The sequence below is a fragment of the Dipteris shenzhenensis genome, chromosome 30 (genome assembly GCF_047967505.1).
Source record: "Dipteris shenzhenensis isolate YYH24624 ecotype China chromosome 30, Dip_SZ_1.0, whole genome shotgun sequence".
In the NCBI taxonomy this organism is placed as follows: domain Eukaryota; kingdom Viridiplantae; phylum Streptophyta; class Polypodiopsida; order Gleicheniales; family Dipteridaceae; genus Dipteris; species Dipteris shenzhenensis.
In genome coordinates this window covers 29,757,417-29,776,081 of record NC_141625.1, presented here as the reverse complement: position 1 = coordinate 29,776,081, position 18,665 = coordinate 29,757,417, and the positions used below count along the sequence as shown (strand labels likewise).

General features: G+C 40.8%; 1 protein-coding gene across 1 annotated transcript; it reads right to left on the bottom strand.

The window, feature by feature from the left end:
* Window positions 1–16,840: 16,840 nt before the first annotated feature.
* Window positions 16,841–17,583, bottom strand: LOC147881947 (histone H4). The gene has a single exon (XM_087401644.1). It carries the CDS (start codon window positions 17,506–17,508, stop codon window positions 17,197–17,199), a length of 312 nt encoding a protein of 103 aa, XP_087257770.1. The 5' UTR covers window positions 17,509–17,583; the 3' UTR covers window positions 16,841–17,196.
* Between the last annotated feature and the right edge of the window lie 1,082 nt (window positions 17,584–18,665).

Genomic DNA, 18,665 nt, shown 5'->3' with positions numbered 1-18,665 from the left:
CCTATTGAAATAGACATGGGATGCATGGGATAGTAGATTGCCTTTTCCCACATCTTGCTCTCTCTCAAGTAAACATCTATCTACACTATGATCATTTACAACATCATGCTCTATACACGAATACGAATGTCAGTATTGCATGTTGCACTGGAAGCTCATTTTAGATAGTTTGTCTTGCAATGTATATCGTGGTAAATGAGGAAGATATTGGGTTTCTAAGGTCAATTTGGATGGATTTTTTTACCGGGTGAGTTTTTTGTGGCCATGATATTGAAACAAATCCCATTGAGAATCGATTACACTAATATATGTCCCACTATCCCCAAGTTTTCTACTTGGATTAATAGGTGCATGAATTTTAGGATTTGATTTTTCCTATCGTGGGCGGGGACCACTTACTTGCTAAGGCCCTTACTTCTTAGAATACTTTGCAAGAGGAAAGAATCTTGCTTTTTGAAGTTGTGGGTGTAGTCATTTACTCCTACTCTTTGAGCTGTAGAATACATTGCAAGAGGAAAGAATCTTGCTTTTTGAAGCTGTGGGTGTAGGCTTTACTCCTACTCTTTGAGCTATCAATCTATAGCTAGGCATAAACATTGGCATTGTTGAGCACATGATCTATGTGCTCTATTCTCATCTTTGGGAACTTTATCATTAGTAAGGAGCAAGAATCATACTTGTAGGTTTAAATTTGGTATATGAGGTTGGGGTGAGTACCATTGACATGACAATACTAAAATTGTATGTCAGGGATTCCATTATTGCAAATTTCATCATCAATAGGTTTGTGCCCCCACATAATGACATTACTCCAAAGTGAATTAAGAGATTGCTTCTAGCAGCATAACATTTATGTGGTTTGTAACACATTGATGAAGGTGATTAGGCTTATGGATTCTAAAGCATGGAGACATGTTAAAGGTCTTAGAAGGAATGCACTTCAATGCATAATATGATGCTAGACAATGTGAAGAAGTATGGAAATGGGCTCCCTTGCCATATCTTACATGCATCAATTATCTTCATAAATCTTATGTATATGATGCTCTAAGGGATTTGTTACATGGGTTGAGCATGGGATAAACAACATGGATGTAACATGAATTATAAGAAACAAATGTGGACTATTGATGAGTTTTGATAATACAAGGATTGACTACTAACATTAAAAACCCAATTAAACTCTCTTAAGCCTCCTTTTGCATCCCCTTCTTCCACTCTTGTTCCATTGGTTCCTTTCTTGTTAATTGGTTAATTGGTCCATGGCATTCGACCACATACTAATTAATTAATAGGAGACATACATGGAAGCGACAAGGCATTCCAAAACTCATCCTTTGAAAAAGGCCGGGTTAGTAAGTTTCTCTACCCATCAGAGATCCTGCAATCCACTTACGTAAGCAATTATTTCAAACTCTCAGACCAACAAGCATCTTGCACAGCTTCTTCACCAACAATACTGCTTAACTCCTTTAAAAGAACCTAAGCAATGTGCCAAAATTCACTCAGTAGATTCCCACTTTTGTCTTAAACCCTGTTAATAGAATCTCTTACATGTCTCCTTTTAATGAATTGGAAAAATAACTTGAAAGGACAGTCCCCCACTTGGAGCCAAGTTTGTCTACTCTTGATGCGAGACTCCTCCACTGCTCTTAGTTCCCAATCATGCATGTTTGACTCAGCCTCGGCAAGCAAAGAGGAAAGAGTCTGATCCTTAGGAGAATCTTTCATAGCCATCTAGCCTTAAGGCTTTTTTGCATTTTTTCGTTGTCATCATGTTTCATATTGGGACTTGATGCCTAGTTACTTATTTGACAACCTCAACGCCCTACCCTAGATATGTGATATGTGGCAGATCCTTGGGTTGCATTATTATAAAAACCATTGCCTTTTTTTCCCAAACATTTAATAAAGAGCCAACTCTTTAGGTAGAATGATCCAGGACCCCATCATTTTTTGGAGATCCTCCTAGTGACATGCAAAAGCTACCACATCATCTATGTATATAAGTAAGAGAAGTGTGTATTGTCCGCTCTAGTTGCTCCTCCCATGCAAACATTATGACCATGAGCTCTAGTTCATCTATGTAGAGTCAAAATAGAGTAGGTGAGAGTGGATAGCATTGTTTGACCAAAGGAAAAGGTCTAACATTTTCTCTTCCATCTTAAGCTCTCATCTCATGGAGGTTAGCCACTATCATGCTATTCCCGAGAATACCCTAAAATTCTTCATTCATGTACATAGGTTGATGGGAGGGACTGCTTTAAAAGCTTTGCTAAAATCAACAAAATAGAACCTTTGCCATTGAGGGATGGTAGCTCATAAGGTGATAATGTACAGGATGACAACCAAACAATCGAATGATATGTGAAAGGACTTGGCTATTTGCCACCATGATCTACCAAATCTTTTCGAATACCCAAGTCCTCAAAGACATTGGTGGCCAAGTATTGTAAGGGTCCAATGAATAGATTGTTGATTCGATAATGATCCCAAGGAAGGGGTCTAATACTACCAAGAATAACCCATCTCTTTATGCCTTTTCTATACAAGAACTCATCGAAATCATAAGACATGTGCTCTCCACTATTATTCGTGTGAAGGCATTTTATTTGACCCAGTCACATATCTAAACCTTAACAAACTGGTCCCTATAATGAGTTTAATGAGTAACCTCAATATAACATATGATCATTCAAAGTATTAATACATTGATTGTTTAAAAACTATGTATTTCAATTTTGTACATGACTCTTTACATTGATAGGTTTGCAAATCAAAGTAGAACTTTATAAGATCTTTGAGTGGAAGATTGTTAACATCCATAGAGTATGGTCGCAGAATGTAGGGTAATCAATGATTAGAGGTGATTAGGCTTCATGATTTACTTTGATGGTTGTAGCAGCCATGGAAGGAGTATAGTACAAGCTCCGAGAGTTTGAGCCCCAAATACCCCAAGGTCAAAGATTGTAGGCAACGAGCACAGATTGTAGGTTCTAGTTCATAGGTTGTAGGTTCCAGCTGCAAGTCGTGGTTAAGTGTCTTGCGGGAGTCAAGCCTCGCCACTCCAAGTTTTGAGCCTCGTACAGGGGGTTTGAGCTGCAAATAGCTTAGGGCTTGGAAGTGCGAGGCTAACACAAGCGCTATTTGGGAGCCGATTAGGAACACTTCCTGATTCCAGGCTTGTCCCAAGTGCTCTTATATGGCTAATTAGGATGTGCACATTTTTTGAGCAAAAACCTATGAGTAGAAAAGTCAGAGCGATAATGTTTAACACCAACCATGCTAGTATATTTCTCAAAGGAATATACAATTCTTTCTTAATTTCTCATTTATGGAACCATATTCTTTTTTATTATTTATCATTATAACCCTCATTTTAGAGAGCATCATCTATATATGAACAAATGGTGAACACTTTAGAAACTCCTATAAATCCCTACCATACTCTCTTTTGAGGACTATGGTAATGCAATCGATTTAAAAGAGTTTCCCTGAGCTTTAGCAATCCCATATTTGAAGTATTGAGAAGCTCTAATGTAATAATGTATACCATATTCCTTGGATGAGTAGGAAAAGGATATTGAAAATCTCACAATTAAAGCCATTATTATCGATCATAAATTAATCTCTAATACATTATCAAATATGGGAAGGCAAGGGAGGTATTTTCAAAATATTCCCAATTCTCCAAACCTAAGTGCCTTTAAGGAAATGTAGTCCCTACTGAACTCCTTCCTACCATAATATAAATTAGGAAAAAGTTGTAACTCTCATATACATTTTGAAATTTTAAATTTATCTCTTCTATACCTATTAAAATTATAATTTTAACCCTACCATTGCATAGATCATGAAAATTTGAATATTTTTCATTTTTATAGCTCCTCAGTCTGAGCTAAGGAGCAAAAGTTATGACCCATTCTTTGTAAGCTCCCCAAGGGTATTCCACTAGTGGAATAGTGTTGGGGCAAGCTCTTCAAACCATATTCCTCTAGAATAATACACTCAGAAGGTCTATTAAAAAGATGTTATATATTTTTCTTAGCTCATCTTGAGGAGCTGTAAAGAGTATATTTGCTCAAAATTTCATGATCCAACCAATGGTGAAAGGAAAAGAAAGGATATTTGAAAGTCATAAAATAAGTTGCCACTTGGACATTATATATGTATATTATATAAAGGTATCTTTATATCTATCTCTGTTTATCAATATTTCATATTTACCTACATATTCCTTGAAAAATTTGGAATGTTGTGCTCCCTAAAAATGACTTGAGCCTATACATTTTGACCCCTCCCACCTTTTGTCCGCTCGTCGCTCGAGGGTTTTCGCTCAGAAAATGGAAACCCCCGGTTAATACAAGCACTATTTCCGCTAGTAGGGAGAGATGGAAGGGATAGCAATATGCCTTGGCACCCTATGGGCCCAAGAGCCTTTTAGTGTAAAGAGAGGGGGAGTGGTAAAAGGAAAAGGGTAAAATGCCAAATGGTTGACTTTGGTCTTCATTGTTGTTTGCACAAGTTAGAATACAAGCTCCCTCTTCTCTTCCAAGAGTGTTTTGGGTGTTCCCTTGTTTGTGTTGTAGTGCCCTTGTGTTTGCCACTCCATCCCTCTTCACTCTCCTCTTCCCTTCTCCTTCTCCCTCCCTTCTCCCCTCTCTTCTCCCCTCTCCCCCTTCCCTCTTTCTCTCGTGGAAACACATTGCAACAATTCGGGAGCCGCTTGAGTGACACATGCCAATAGCTCATGCCTTACATTGTTCTCACAAGGAGTAGCTTGGAGTGGAGGCTCCATCCGACATCTCTTCAACATCCCCATGACACGTGAGTCATCATCAAGACTACACATTTTTTGCGCCGTTGCTGCCGGGGAGTTCAAGGTATGCTTTTGCATTACACTTTCTTTCTTTCATAATCTACCCATGCACAAGGCTTCAAGTTTAACTTGGAGCTTTGTTAGTGGAGTTTTAGGAGAGGTATGAAGAAGGAAGTGTGAGTTGGACGGAAAAGAGGCAAAAAACTGCCATTTTCTAGTTGGAAAGTCATTTTGGATCATTTGAAGCTTGTTTTTTAGTGTTTTGAGTTGGTAGGAAGATAGTTTGAAAGATTGCTAAGGAGTGTATGATGTCAAAACTCATAAAAAACAACCAAGAATGAGGAATCAAGCTAAAAATGGAAGTGGTTTTGCATGTTGTGAGTCACCTCTTCAAGAAATCTCTCATTTTGCATTCAAATGTTGTTTTTCTTTCTTGTTTTTTGCATTGGGTAGGTAGATTAGGTAGTTTAGCATCCCCCCATCACAAAAAAACATGAACAGAAACTTCTAAATTATCAAGAATCATCAAAAACTAGTTAACAAAACTGTGTGTTCCTATCCCCATGGGTCATTACTATCCCGTTGGTCAAACTTGCATTGATTGTCGCCTTATCGCTATCCTGCCAATCAAACTTGCATTGACCCATCACCTTAGTGCTATCCTGTTGACTTGACACATGTCAATACCTAATCTCTCTCACCTGAAACATGCGATTTGAGAAGTGCAATTGAGACTCAATTACACCTAAAACATGTGATTTGAGAAGTGCAATTGAGGCTCAATCAAACTTGAAACATGTGATTTGAGAGGCGCAATTGAGGCATTTAGTGCAAACTAATTTTTATCCTAACATGTTGGATTGTGTCGTTAATTATAATAGCTCCATTTTTTAATTTGTCTTGTTGGGTTTTAATGAATAGAACTATCTTTTAAACCAAAAGCGGTTGGGGGAAAAAAAGGGTCTAGAAATAGCTTTAATACTCTTCAAAAGTGAATCTTATGGTTAAGACGTATGAGAATTTTAACAACTCAAGGACAAAAGGTAGTTATTTAGTCATACAATTATGCATCCTTACTATGTAGCCCCTCCAAATTGATAGAATATTAAGGAAATCTTCCATGATGCAAAGCAAAGTATGATATGGAGAGGGTAAAAAAAATTACTTTCTTTTTCTAACATTTAGCAATGTTTCAAAACCTAATAATCTTGATAATTTCTCCTTGAAACAACCAAAAGGTAGAAAGGGGAAGGGGGGGGGGGAGAAGAAATTTTGCATTGTTACACTACCCAACTTTTTTGGTAAAAAAAGTGGGAAAACAAGAAGAAATTATGCATTGTTACACGACACAACTTGTTTTAAAAATAGCTAGAAGATAATTTGATCCAAATAGGGGTGATAGGTTTGAGAGCACCCTCCAAAATGCTTACACGTCAAACTCCCATAAGAGAATCTTTGCATTGTAGGCCCTTGGACTAGATATAAACACAAAATGTTGACTACTATTACCACTCTTATCATGTACTCAAAATAGGTCCACGTAGTAAATGATAACAATGTTGAAAGAATTGATCTTTTAGGTGCTTAAGAGTTCTTACATAGAAAAATTCACTTGTACATCTTCCAAAACTCAAGAAGGAATATTGCAAGTTGCTTTTTCATCTAATAATTTTTTAATATAAGGAAACATGTCAAAATAAAAATCCTTGGAAATGTAAAGAATGCCTTTTGAAATGTATACATCGACAACACAGATATTGTTTTAGAAAGTCATTTCAATCCATTGTAAATATTCTTAAGCTACAAGTAGGATCTTTAAATACTACTATTCCAAATCAAATGTTGTTCCATTAATTCTTCTTGTATACTTGTCTTGATAATCTCACTACCTTTAGTTAACTATTTTTGGTTTCATAAACGTTTTTCCAAGGACATTCTTTTTGCAAATGGTTCTTACAGAGCCTAACTTTGTCCATTCCTTCCGACATGCATAGAGTTTTTTTTGAAGAAATATCCTCTTGCTCTTTAATGAGACTTTTTGTTGTGCATTCCAAATAGCGAAGCTTCCCTGCTTCTTCATAAACTAGTACTGATGTTGAATATCTCTATGTTATAAGAATTTTTAATCCAAAAATTACATCACAATTCAACTTCTAAAATAAGAAAGAAATCAATACTGACCACCCTCGTCTTCCCCTCTAATAATAATCCCCCCAAGTTGAAAGCTATTTGCATCCTCGTGCAAGAATTATTTTATAGACATGTAGTAGTAGCAAAAAGATCTACACATTGGTTCAAAAATGCTCTGAAATTCCTATGACTTTATCAAAGAAACATGTTGCTTTTACACCTCCAATCAAGAATCTGTTGAGACCATTAATGGATGGGCCAGATGAACACAATTGTTGCACTCTTATCTTGTTCAACAATGCCTCCACACCTTAATTATTGCAAAGATGTCTATATTTTTCATAAGAGGGTTTAAAAAAAGAGATTTTTCATATGAGGGTTCAAAAAAGAACTTCTATTTTTCATAAGAGTTCAAAAATATGTCTTTTTTTTATAATAAGAGGGTTCAAAAAATAACTTTTTTCCAATGAAATGTCAATAATGGACTCAAAATTTCATCAATGGTAATTTTAATCGAATTTAGGACATGGGTAGCCGATTTAAATGTATGGTCTCTCTATGATTTTAGCTTCTATAATGCAATAAATTTTGCATTTTCTTTTTATGAAATTGTTGGGCTACCATATTCTTGTGTTGCATGTTCTTTTAATTTCATTAGTTGAAGATTATCCAGTATTCCACATAGTCTAGCGAATTTTTTCTCTGTGTACCAATTATACTTCACATGGGTAGTGTTGTCCAGGTTGGTTTTAGAAAGCTGTAGAGAATCATGTGCATAAGCACAAGTCTCTATTGTCTTTTCATGCTACAACATTGGCCTCTTTTTCACTTCATCTCATCACTTTTTTCACAAGTTTTGTCCATATCTTGAGAGAGAGAGAGAGAGAGAGAGAGAGAGAGAGAGGTGGGGGGGGTAGGGGAGGACGGAGGGACGGAGGGAGAGAGAGATGAAGGGAGAGAGAGAGAGAGAGAGAGAGAGAGAGAGAGAGAGAGAAAGAGAGAGAGAGAGAGAGGGAGAGGGAGAGGGGAGAGAGAGAGAGAGAGAGAGAGAGAGAGAGAGAGATGTGACATCGATAACAAGTGGAGCTGCGCTTGAAGCCTACAGTCCCACAAGTAAGGATTCTTGTTCTAACTTATGCTTGTTGTGGATGGATGCAGATGAGTGGAGCTCCTTCAATATCATTTGATATTTATAATTTAGTAAATTGAATATATTTTCAATCCCTTCGTGTAAAAATTCTCTTGTCACATACTATCTTGATTGATAAGTCTAAGATGGATGATGTTTGTCTTGAAATGCACACACACACACTTGGGGGGATGGAGAAGGGAGGGTAACCCTTGTCTATTGCTATCCATAACATTTATCCAATATTTTTATTGTCTAAATTAAACAGGACTATGCTTGGCATAGTGATCCACTAAAAATGGGATATATTGATACCCTTCTGGCTCCTTCCATTGGAATCCAAGGATTTTATCCATCATTTCCAACAAGGAAATCCATAAATTCATCCAACAGCATGACAGTGGTTTACTTTCTACAGATCCAGCCAAGTATTTTTTATTAGTGTCCCATTTGGGAACTTTCTACAAAATCTTCTAACAATGCCCTTTTCACTATTCAAAAGCTATCAAAAGTTATTAGAAGGATAATTTCTAATGATGAGTCACAATACGAGGAGTATTAAAGAAAATCTGATGGGGTGATCATGTTAGATATCAATGCTCCACTCTCGTGTAACTACGTGGGAACCAGCTAACTCTACTTGTAAGCCCTCCATATGAGGAGAAGGCATTTGAGTAGCTCAGTTATTTGATAGGTCTTGGTTTGGACACCAGATGGGGGCCATGTGTGGCTTGATGGCTGGACAGCTTCAGATAGACTTGGCACACTGCCAACTAGGCTACATGCAAGTGCGAGAAGGCATCCCATGACTGACCGCACTGAGGGTAAACAGAGCATTTCCCGGGGCCAGCCCACTCTCGGGTTGTGGGGCCCGTTTGGAGCCCCAGATGATCCCGGATGGCTATGGGCCGAACGGTAACCATAGGTTAGTTGCTCTATTCTATGCCACGGCTCTATTGTGTGGTCGGTGGCCTATTTCGGGACTGACCTTTAGCCGGCCGATTTGGGTGGACTGGGTCATTTCCCAATTGGGTCTAACCGACTACGACTGGTAGCTATATAAGAGCAAGCCCGTGAAGCCCATTATCGCATGGTTGGGAGGGAGTGCCATCTATTGTATCAATTTTACAATAATCAAATTTTTGATTCTCCATACTATCTGCTTTTCTCTCTTGCATACGAGATCCTGTTATCTATTGAGCACAGACGTTGTATTGTTTTCTTACATGGTATCGGGCTCTAGCAAGAAGATTTGGTAGTGTGTTTATGTTTGCGAGCAAATTGTGAGAGATGGCCCAGCCCGCAAGACTCCGAATCCCACCGTTCGGCGAAAGCGAAAAGTTGGACGGCACTAACTATCCACTCTAGAAGTTCAAGATGAAGCCCATCCTAAGCGCATACGAGCTTTGGGATACTGCTATTGGGGTGGACCAGAAGCCGGTTCTAAGACCGAATCCAGCCAATGTAGCACAACAGATAGTACCAACTGCGGATGAGATTCTCGCGTGGATAAGAAGAAATGCAAATGCGCTGTGTTCTATTGTCTGCAGTGTAAGTGATTCTGTCATGGCATTAATTCAACATGTCACCACAGTGGAGGAGGCATGGATGGTCTTGAAAAATCAGTACGAGGCCACGAATCAGACGCAGATTTAGAATCTGGAGACTCAACTTGCGAACGAGAAACTGTCTGAGTCTGAAACGGTAGAGAAGTTCATCACCAGGGTGAAGAATCTGCATGATCAGATGATTGCGATTGGCATCACCATCACCAGAGAGAATCTAGCACGAAGGTGCATATGGATTCTCCCACCAATGTACGACGGTCTTGTTATAGCGTTGAATACGTAAAACAGAAATCCGCCCCTCAACTTTGAGGATTTCAGTGCAATGCTTCTGGAGGAGGAGATGCGTTAAAAGACGAGAACTAGAGAAGATTCGGCTTTCTATGCTAGATCAAAGAAAGGTAAGGGTAAGGACTCTAGTAACCCATCTTCTTCTGATGATAAAAAGAGAAAGAAGAAGATTAAGTGCTTCTATTGCAACAAGGCAGGGCACAAGCAGAATGAGTGCCAAAAGAAGATTGCAAATGAGAAGAATGGAGTAAAGAAAGAGTCCAACAACAACGCGCAGGTAGTACGAGTAGAGCTGTTCGTAGCAATTGAGGAGATTTGCACGGAGGCAGTTCATGTACCTGTGGATGAACCTTGGATTATTGACAATGGTGCATCCTGCCACATGACCAGTCAGAAGGATTGGTATACCTCTCTACAGCCGATAGGGAATGACATCCTGGTAGCAGTCGGCAATGATGCAAAATGTCTAGAAAAAGGAAAAGGTACAATTGCTCTCAAGTCAGATGGAGTTGTAAAACAGTTGTCCGATGTTCTTTATGTGCCAGATATCAAGAGGAGCTTGTTGTCCGTTTCTACGATCATGGATCGGGACCTCAAAGTTCAATTTGATAAGAATGGCGCATAGATTTTGGATCTTCAAGGGAAGGTTGTTGGTAAAGATACACGGTGCAACAACATCTACAAACTCTGAGCTCTCAGTGCTCGAGCCGATGTGAAGAACACTAAGCTGTGGCATGAGAGGTTTGGTCATTTAAACCTTAGTTCTTTGAAGGAGATGCATAAAAGTGGAATGATTGTAGACCTACCAGAAATTACAGATCTGCCTTATGTATATGAAGCTTGCATGATGGGCAAGCAGCATCGGCAGCCCTTTCCTAAAGAGGCCGACAGGGCAAAGGCTCCTCTAGAGCTCGTTCACATGGATCTCTGCGGAAAGATGGAGACGAAAGCTTTGGGTGGTTCCTACTACTTCATGACGTTGATCAACGACTACAGTAGAAGGATATGGATATACTTCCTGAAGACTAAAGATGAGGCTTTTAGTAAGTTCAAAGATCATTCACACGGACCTCTGCGGGAAGATGGAGATGGAAGCTTTGGGTAGTTCCTACTACTTCATGATGCTGATCAATGACCACAGTAGAAGGATATGGATATACTTCCTGAAGACTAAAGATGAGGCTTTTAGTAAGTTCAAAGAATGGCATGTAATGGTCGAGAAAGAAACGGGGAAGAAGGTGAAGAAGTTGAGATCAGACAGAGGTGGAGAGTTCACATCAAGTGAATTCAAAAGTTATTGCAAAAGTCATGGGATCAAGAGGCAGAAACCCCCGCCACATACATCATAGCAAAATGGAGTAGCAGAGTGCGAGATGCACGTCATCTGCGAAATGGGCAGGAGTATGATGAAAGGGAAAGATTTGCCAAAGACTTTCTGGGCCGAAGCATGTAACACGGTAGTTTACATTCTGAATCGTAGCTACACGAAGGCTGTGAACAAGATGACTCCACTGCAGGCCTTTTCTGGTAAGAAACCTTCAGTTGCACATTTCAGAGTTTTTGGATGTGACTGTTTTGTGCATGTCCCTGATGCTAACAGGACCAAATGGGAACCGAAGAGCCGAAAGTGTATTTTCTTGGGCTACAGTGAAGAGGCGAAGGGTTACTGTCTCTATAACCCTATTACCAAGAAGGTAATAGCAAGTCGCGAGGTGGTCTTCTCAGAACAGCTACATCAATTGGAGGAGGATGCTTCCTTCCCAGACAACCAGAACCTTCGTGTCAACCAGAACCTCTGCAGGAACACTTGGTCAACTACGCTTTGATGACAGAGGTGATCTATGATGAAGAACCCAAGTGTCTTGAAGAGGCACAGGGTGATGATAGGTGGATGGAGGCTATGCAGTTGGAGTATGGCTCCATAATGAAGAACAACACTTGGGACCTTGTGGATCGACCACCAAAACACAAGGTAATCGGCACCAAGTGGGTGTACAAGATCAAGTACAAGTCCGACGGCACGTTGGATAAGTACAAGGCTCGGCTCATGGTAAAAGGATTCGCACAGGTACATGGTTTTGATTATCAGGATACTTTTGCTCCCACAACTCGACTAACCACAATTCGCAGTGTTTTGGCTTTAGCAACACAGGGAAGTTGGCCCGTGTTTCTGATGAATGTAAAATCCGCCTTTTTGAATGGAGATCTCAAGGAGGAGGTATATGTGGAACAACCTCCAGGTTTTGTGATTCCCAGTTCAGAAGGTAAAGTCTGTAAACTAAAGAAGGCATTTTACGGGCTGAAACAGGCCGCACGAGCGTGGTGCCAGAGGATTGATGCCTACTTTCTGCAAAATGGGTTCAGGTGGAGCCCATCTGATGCAAATTTGCATATCTTCAAAGAAGGAGGCAGGTGTATAATCGTGGTCCTTTATGTGGACGACCTTGTCATAACAAGAAACCATGAAGAGAAGATCTCGCAGACAAAGCATTTGTTGGGAAGAGAGTTTGAAATGACATACCTTGGACTGATGCATTTCTATTTGGGGATTGAAGTTTGGCAAGAGCCAAAACAGATCTTCATCTCATAGTTGAAGTATGCTGGAGAGATACTGAAGGCATTTGGCATGGGTGAGTGCAAGACAGTTGGTACCCCTATGGAGGTTGACGTGAAGCTCTCAAACGAGGATTCATCACCATTGGTGGACGAAGCGAAGTACAGAAGGCTTGTGGGTAGCTTGATTTACTTGTTCAACACGCGACCGGACATCAGCTTTGCGACTGGTGTACTAAGCAGGTTTTCCAATAAGCCCCGGGAGAACCATTGGAGGGCAGGGATGTGGGTGCTGAAATACATCAAAGGCACACTTGATTATGGCATCACCTATACCAAGGACAACATCTTGATCGGATTCTGTGACTCGGATTGGGCAGAAGACGTGCACAACAAGAGATCAGTGACAGGTTACTGTTTCTCACTTATATCTAGAGCTGTGTCATGGGTCAACAAGAAGCAACCCACAGTTGCTCTTTCTTCTACCGAGGCTGAGTACAAATCATCATGTTTTGCTTCTTGTGAGACAGTGTGGTTGAGGAGTATTTTAGGGGACATGGGTGCAAAATACAAAACAAGCCTACGGAGTTATCATGTGATAATTAGAGTTGCATGGCGATTGCAAAGAACCCTGTGTTCCACGCTCGCACAAAACACATTGAGATTCAATATCACTTTGTACACAAGCTCATCATGGATGGAGAGGTCGACTTGGTGTACTATCCGACTACAGAGAATGCTGTGGACATCTTCACAAAGGCTCTTGGAAGAGACTTACTGAAGAGGCATCTTCATCGACTTGGCATTGGGTCAAAAAAGTAAGTTCACTTGCAAATGGACATTGAGGGGGGGTGTTAGATATCAATGCTCCACTCTCGTGTAACTACACAAGAACCAGCTAACTCTACTTGTAAGCCCTCCATATGAGGAGAAGGCATTTGAGTAGCTCGATTATCCGGTAGGTCCTGGTTTAGACACTAGATGGGAGCCATGTGTGGCCTGATGGTTGGACCGCTTCAGATAGAGTTGGCACACTACCAACTAGGCTACATGCAAGTGCGGGAAAGCATCTCATGACTGACCGGATTGAGGGTAGATAGAGCATTTCTTGGGGCAACCCGCTCTCGAGTTACGAGGCCCGTTTGGAGCCCCAAATGATCCCGGATGGTTGTGGACCGAATAGTGGCCGTAGGTTTGTTATTCTATTTTGCACCACAGTTTTATCGTGTGGTCGGTGGCCTATTTCGAGACCGACCTTCAATCGGCCGATTTGGGCGGATTGGGTCGATCTCCCAATTAGGTCTAACCGACTACGACTGGTGGCTATATAAGAGCAAGCTTGTGTAGCCCATAATCATCACTAACTATAGCAATCCTGATTCCTCAGCATCGAACCTCCATCCTCACACAGGAGCGCACAACTGAGAGGCAGCGCCATCTATTGTATCAATTTTACAATAATTAAATTTTTTATTCTTCATACTATCTGCTTTTCTCTCTTGCATACAAGATCTTGTTATCTATTGAGCACAAACATTATATTGTTTTCTTACAAATGAAAGCTTTTTACCGCTACCACAATGCAAAATATCTTTTGGATAGTAGTGAAAGAAGGAAGCATAACACCACTATTACACCTTTTTCCACAAAATTACACTCTTATTCCATTTGATAATCTTAGGAAGAGAAATGTCCTTACACAAAACTTTCCTACACCAAACACTTTGGCTTTGAATATCAAGGATATTTCAATTAATTCCCTTATCCCATGAAGAATACTGAAAGGGACATTTGCACACCAAGTTGACCATAAGTTATGGTCACTTAGTGACTTAAGAGTTACAACACCTCTCACATTTGAAATGTGGGTAGTTTTGGCAAGGATCATAAGAATGTTGATACACGCATGTGGACTCCACAACTCTCCTGTGAGCACTTGGATCGACACAATCCGATCCAAGGATCGCGTGTCTTTACCAAATTAGAGCCCTTAGATAAAGCATCTAAGGGTCGAGAAGATCCAAAGCTGCAAACCCTCCCCAAACCTTCACCCCGAAACACCAAAACCTCCCCAAAGCTACAAAATGCCTCCTCTCTCACCATGTGGTTCCTCCTCAAGCCTCCAGTGGAAACTCTTCCTTAAGAAAGTAGAAGTAGAAGTAGAAGTAGATAGAAGAAGTAGAAGTAGAAATAGAAGTAGAAGTAAATAGAAGGCATATTAAATATTTAGGCCTAATGATCATAACATGGATAAGTAAACCAAAAGATAGCCTATAGTATTTTTTATTAATCCTAGGTTTGTCTTTTTCTTTGTTGAATCTCAAATTCTATCCCACAAGTTCTATACCACAAGCTTGGACTACCCCCCTCTAACTCTCCAACTTCCAAGAACTCTTGGACTACCACCCTATGACTTTTAGACTACCTCACTTTTAGACTACCTCTGGCTATTTGCTATGCCACATACCTCTTCAATTATACCACTTTTCCAAACTCAAGAACTACCACAAGCTCTTGGACTATCACACATATGCATATGTGTACACCCCCCACACCCAAAGTCTAAAAGCAAATAGCTCAAGGTAGTCTAAAAGTCATAGGATGGTAGTCCAAGAGCTCTCGATAGTTGGAGAGTCAAAGGAAAGTAGTCCAAAAGCTTGTGGTAGTTCAAGAGCTCATGGTAGTCCAAGAGTCCAAGCTTGGTAGTCCAAGAGCTTGTGGTGGTTATTTAAGAGTCAATGGTTGGTCCAAGAGCACATGGCAATCCAAAGAGTCCAAGCATGGTAGTCAATTCATGATTTCATAATCTCAAGAGATGTAGTGTTTAATGAGATTTATAATGGAAAACATCCACATCATAAAAAATTATAGTAGTAACAAAAAAGCATACTGAAGAGTAATCAAAAGAGGTAGAAAGGACAAACTTCACCCCCTATAGTTGGACTACCTCCGAGTTGTCACATATGATACATTCCTTTGGAGTTTGACAAGTGTCTTGAACTTCTTGAATTACATTTGCATGCAATAGAATGGGCAATGGGTCAAATGTAAGGTAGAGAAGTAAGAGGATGCATTGGAAAAGCAATCTAAGCAACAATGCATGCACAATAAAGCAATCTTAAAGGAAAATCCAACAAAGACATCTTACAACTTATTCACTAAGGATTTTGAGAAAGGATGATACAAAGATTACTTTCCATCCAAACAAACAAAATTTCTAAACTTGTCTCTAGTGTAGTGATTCTTCCAACTCTCTTCTACAGAGAGGGTAGCATATGACCATTTACTCAAACTAGGATATAAATTGTTTTTATCTATCAATGCTGGTGATACCAAATAAGGTAAAATCTAAGGAGTAACAATGAACTCATTAGCTTCCTATACATCAGTGTAGCATTCCACTTCAGCATTAGATCACTGCCTACCCACATGTAACAACTCCAATTATCAGAGCTGAAATAAATCCTTGCCTTTAGAGTCAATCTTTCCAACTTCGAAGAGACATTCCAAAGAGTTCAGCCAGGTAGAAAAGTCTATTGTGTCTATTAATGCAAGTGGCTGGCTGTTTCACCCATGACATAATAACTTTCAATCCCCACAAGGCCTCACCCAAAGAACAGTGGTTTCACTTGTCCTTCTGTGCCTAGAATATTCTCAAGGTTGTTTCTATTAAAACAACCAAATTGTTCCTTCCCCACCAAAAAATGTACATTAGATTGATCCTCTCAGCTCTACCTTTGACAAGCAGCTTATAAGTATTTGCAGAGCCAGTGGTCCCCAGTCCAAGAGCTTTCTTTGAAATTTAAACATCACCCTCCAACATCATTTCAAAAAAGCAGTAGGATCATTTCACAAGGTTGATAACCATAAACCCTTTGACATCCCCAGTACTGTCATCAGCATCACTGACAGGCAATGCTAGACACAAATACTTAGCATCAATTTCTATAAAGGTCTTCGTACAGAGTTTCTGTAAGCATTCTAGAGGTGAAGTGCAGACTTTGTGAAATGGAACTATCCAGGAACTACCATAGAACAATCAACGATTGTATATCACCATCCCAGCAACATGGCCAACAAGCCCAAGAGCAGAACAAATTGTACTTCAATACTTCCAAAGTAGCATCAGATTTGTTGTATCCAATCATGTCTAAGAATCGACTCATTCTCAGCATATTCTGAAGCAAGCTAATCCCAACGGCAGAGAAACTTTTCCCATGACATACAAGACGCACATAATGATCGGAACAAGAAGGCTAACCAAGAAATAGAAGCAGCAATGAGAAAACCACCCCGATTGTGAAAATAATAATCACCCCTCATTATACAGTCGATAGGAAGATGCGCTTGCTACAATTCGTTATACATGTATCTATTTTAGGGGAGTAGATTGAAATATATAACACACACTAGAATGAAGCGCAGTACGATTAAAAACCCATCGCACTAATCGTCCTTAGATAAAAAGGGACGGCTTGTTCAACAGTAACGGAGCTCAGCATTAGCCGTTTTATACTCTTAGGAAACCAATTGTAACAAAGAAAACCGACTCCAATGGCGACATCCCGCTTACAGTCTACCACGGGACAACTAACGTACGAATGCCGCCTGATGCTAGTTTCCGAATGGTACCCAAAAAGCCAAGAGCCGACAAATGGGTCCTATGGTGGTGCCGAAAGACACCTTAAATCACGAACAGCAAGGAAATTTTAACCCCCAAATCCATAGAGAGTTCTGCCCTGTCGCTTCAAAGCATAGACAACGTCCATTGCGGTGACAGTCTTTCTGCGGGCATGCTCGGTGTAGGTAACAGCATCACGGATGACGTTCTCGAGGAAGATCTTGAGGACACCACGAGTTTCTTCGTAGATAAGGCCACTGATACGCTTGACACCGCCACGGCGAGCGAGGCGACGGATAGCAGGTTTGGTGATACCTTGGATGTTATCGCGAAGGACTTTACGGTGACGTTTGGCACCTCCTTTGCCAAGGCCCTTACCACCCTTTCCACGACCAGACATGTCTACTCAGGGGGGATGTGCGAGCTCCGAAAGCTTCGAAAATAGCAAGATATGACGCTTCAACAGTCTTACAGAGCTTCACCTCACAATGTTTCAATGGGTCTTATATACCCTCCTGCCAGTGATTTTACACCGTCCGATCTCTCTCCATCCCACGGCCCCCTCTGCCTCCCCTTGTGTTTCTTTCCACATCGTTGGATCACCAATCCACGGCTTGTGTTTCTTTTGACGAATTTCAAATCCTGTCCGTCCGATCGGGCTTCATCTAACGAACAGGAGGCGGATCAATGCTCGGATCGCCACAAGGCCACCCGAGCCGCTCGATCAAACTGCATCCAGCGTCTGCAATCTACCCTTTGCAAATTTGTTTTCCCACGACATCTCTTGTGCCATAAGACAACTTCTAATTAATTAGAGAGCGTTCAAGCTCAACGCTACCAGAGCAGGACCAGATTTTTGCTAAAGCTTGCTCAGTTCCCACTTATCTTGAGCTACCACGCCTCGCTACAGACATGAAAATTTCGTCTCCAGTCGGGCATTGCAGGGCTAGCTGACAGATATCCTTGCTTTTCGTGAGAGGCAATCAATATTAGCTTCAACGTTAGAGGTTTAATTGGATGACTACGTGCTGGAGAGGCTGACGACCTATTGGTCAGGTCCCATCGATCTGACACTCTAGGTTGAGAGGTAGACTCTGATACATTCCTGCACACTGCCAAGGCTCCGCTCGGAACTTAGCATTCCAGCTCATGTAGCATTGAGCTAGACCATCCTGGCAGGCAAGTCTAGCAGTCCAGAGAGCGTCCCCATAGGCTGCTTGCCGCCGACTTCATGTCTGCAACACCCTCTAGCGAAGAGGGTTTGGGGGGTAGGGGAGGGTACCCCCCACACCTTCATTTGAAGATGCAAGTGTCAGAGGTCAGCTTTTGGAGGCTCTTGCAAAAAACACAAAGGCTCCAAGGTGACATGTAGGTCTCTCCCCTCAAATACATTTAATGCTTCTTTCAAAAATCTACTCAATACAGTGCAAGCAGAACCTCTCGAAGCTTGGTATGGAGCTTTTAGAGGCCACCTCTTGCGAGGAGGTCCTCCATCACCATTAGCCAGTGTATGGGGATCGCCTGTTTAGGGGGTTTCACACCAGACGATTGAGTCCG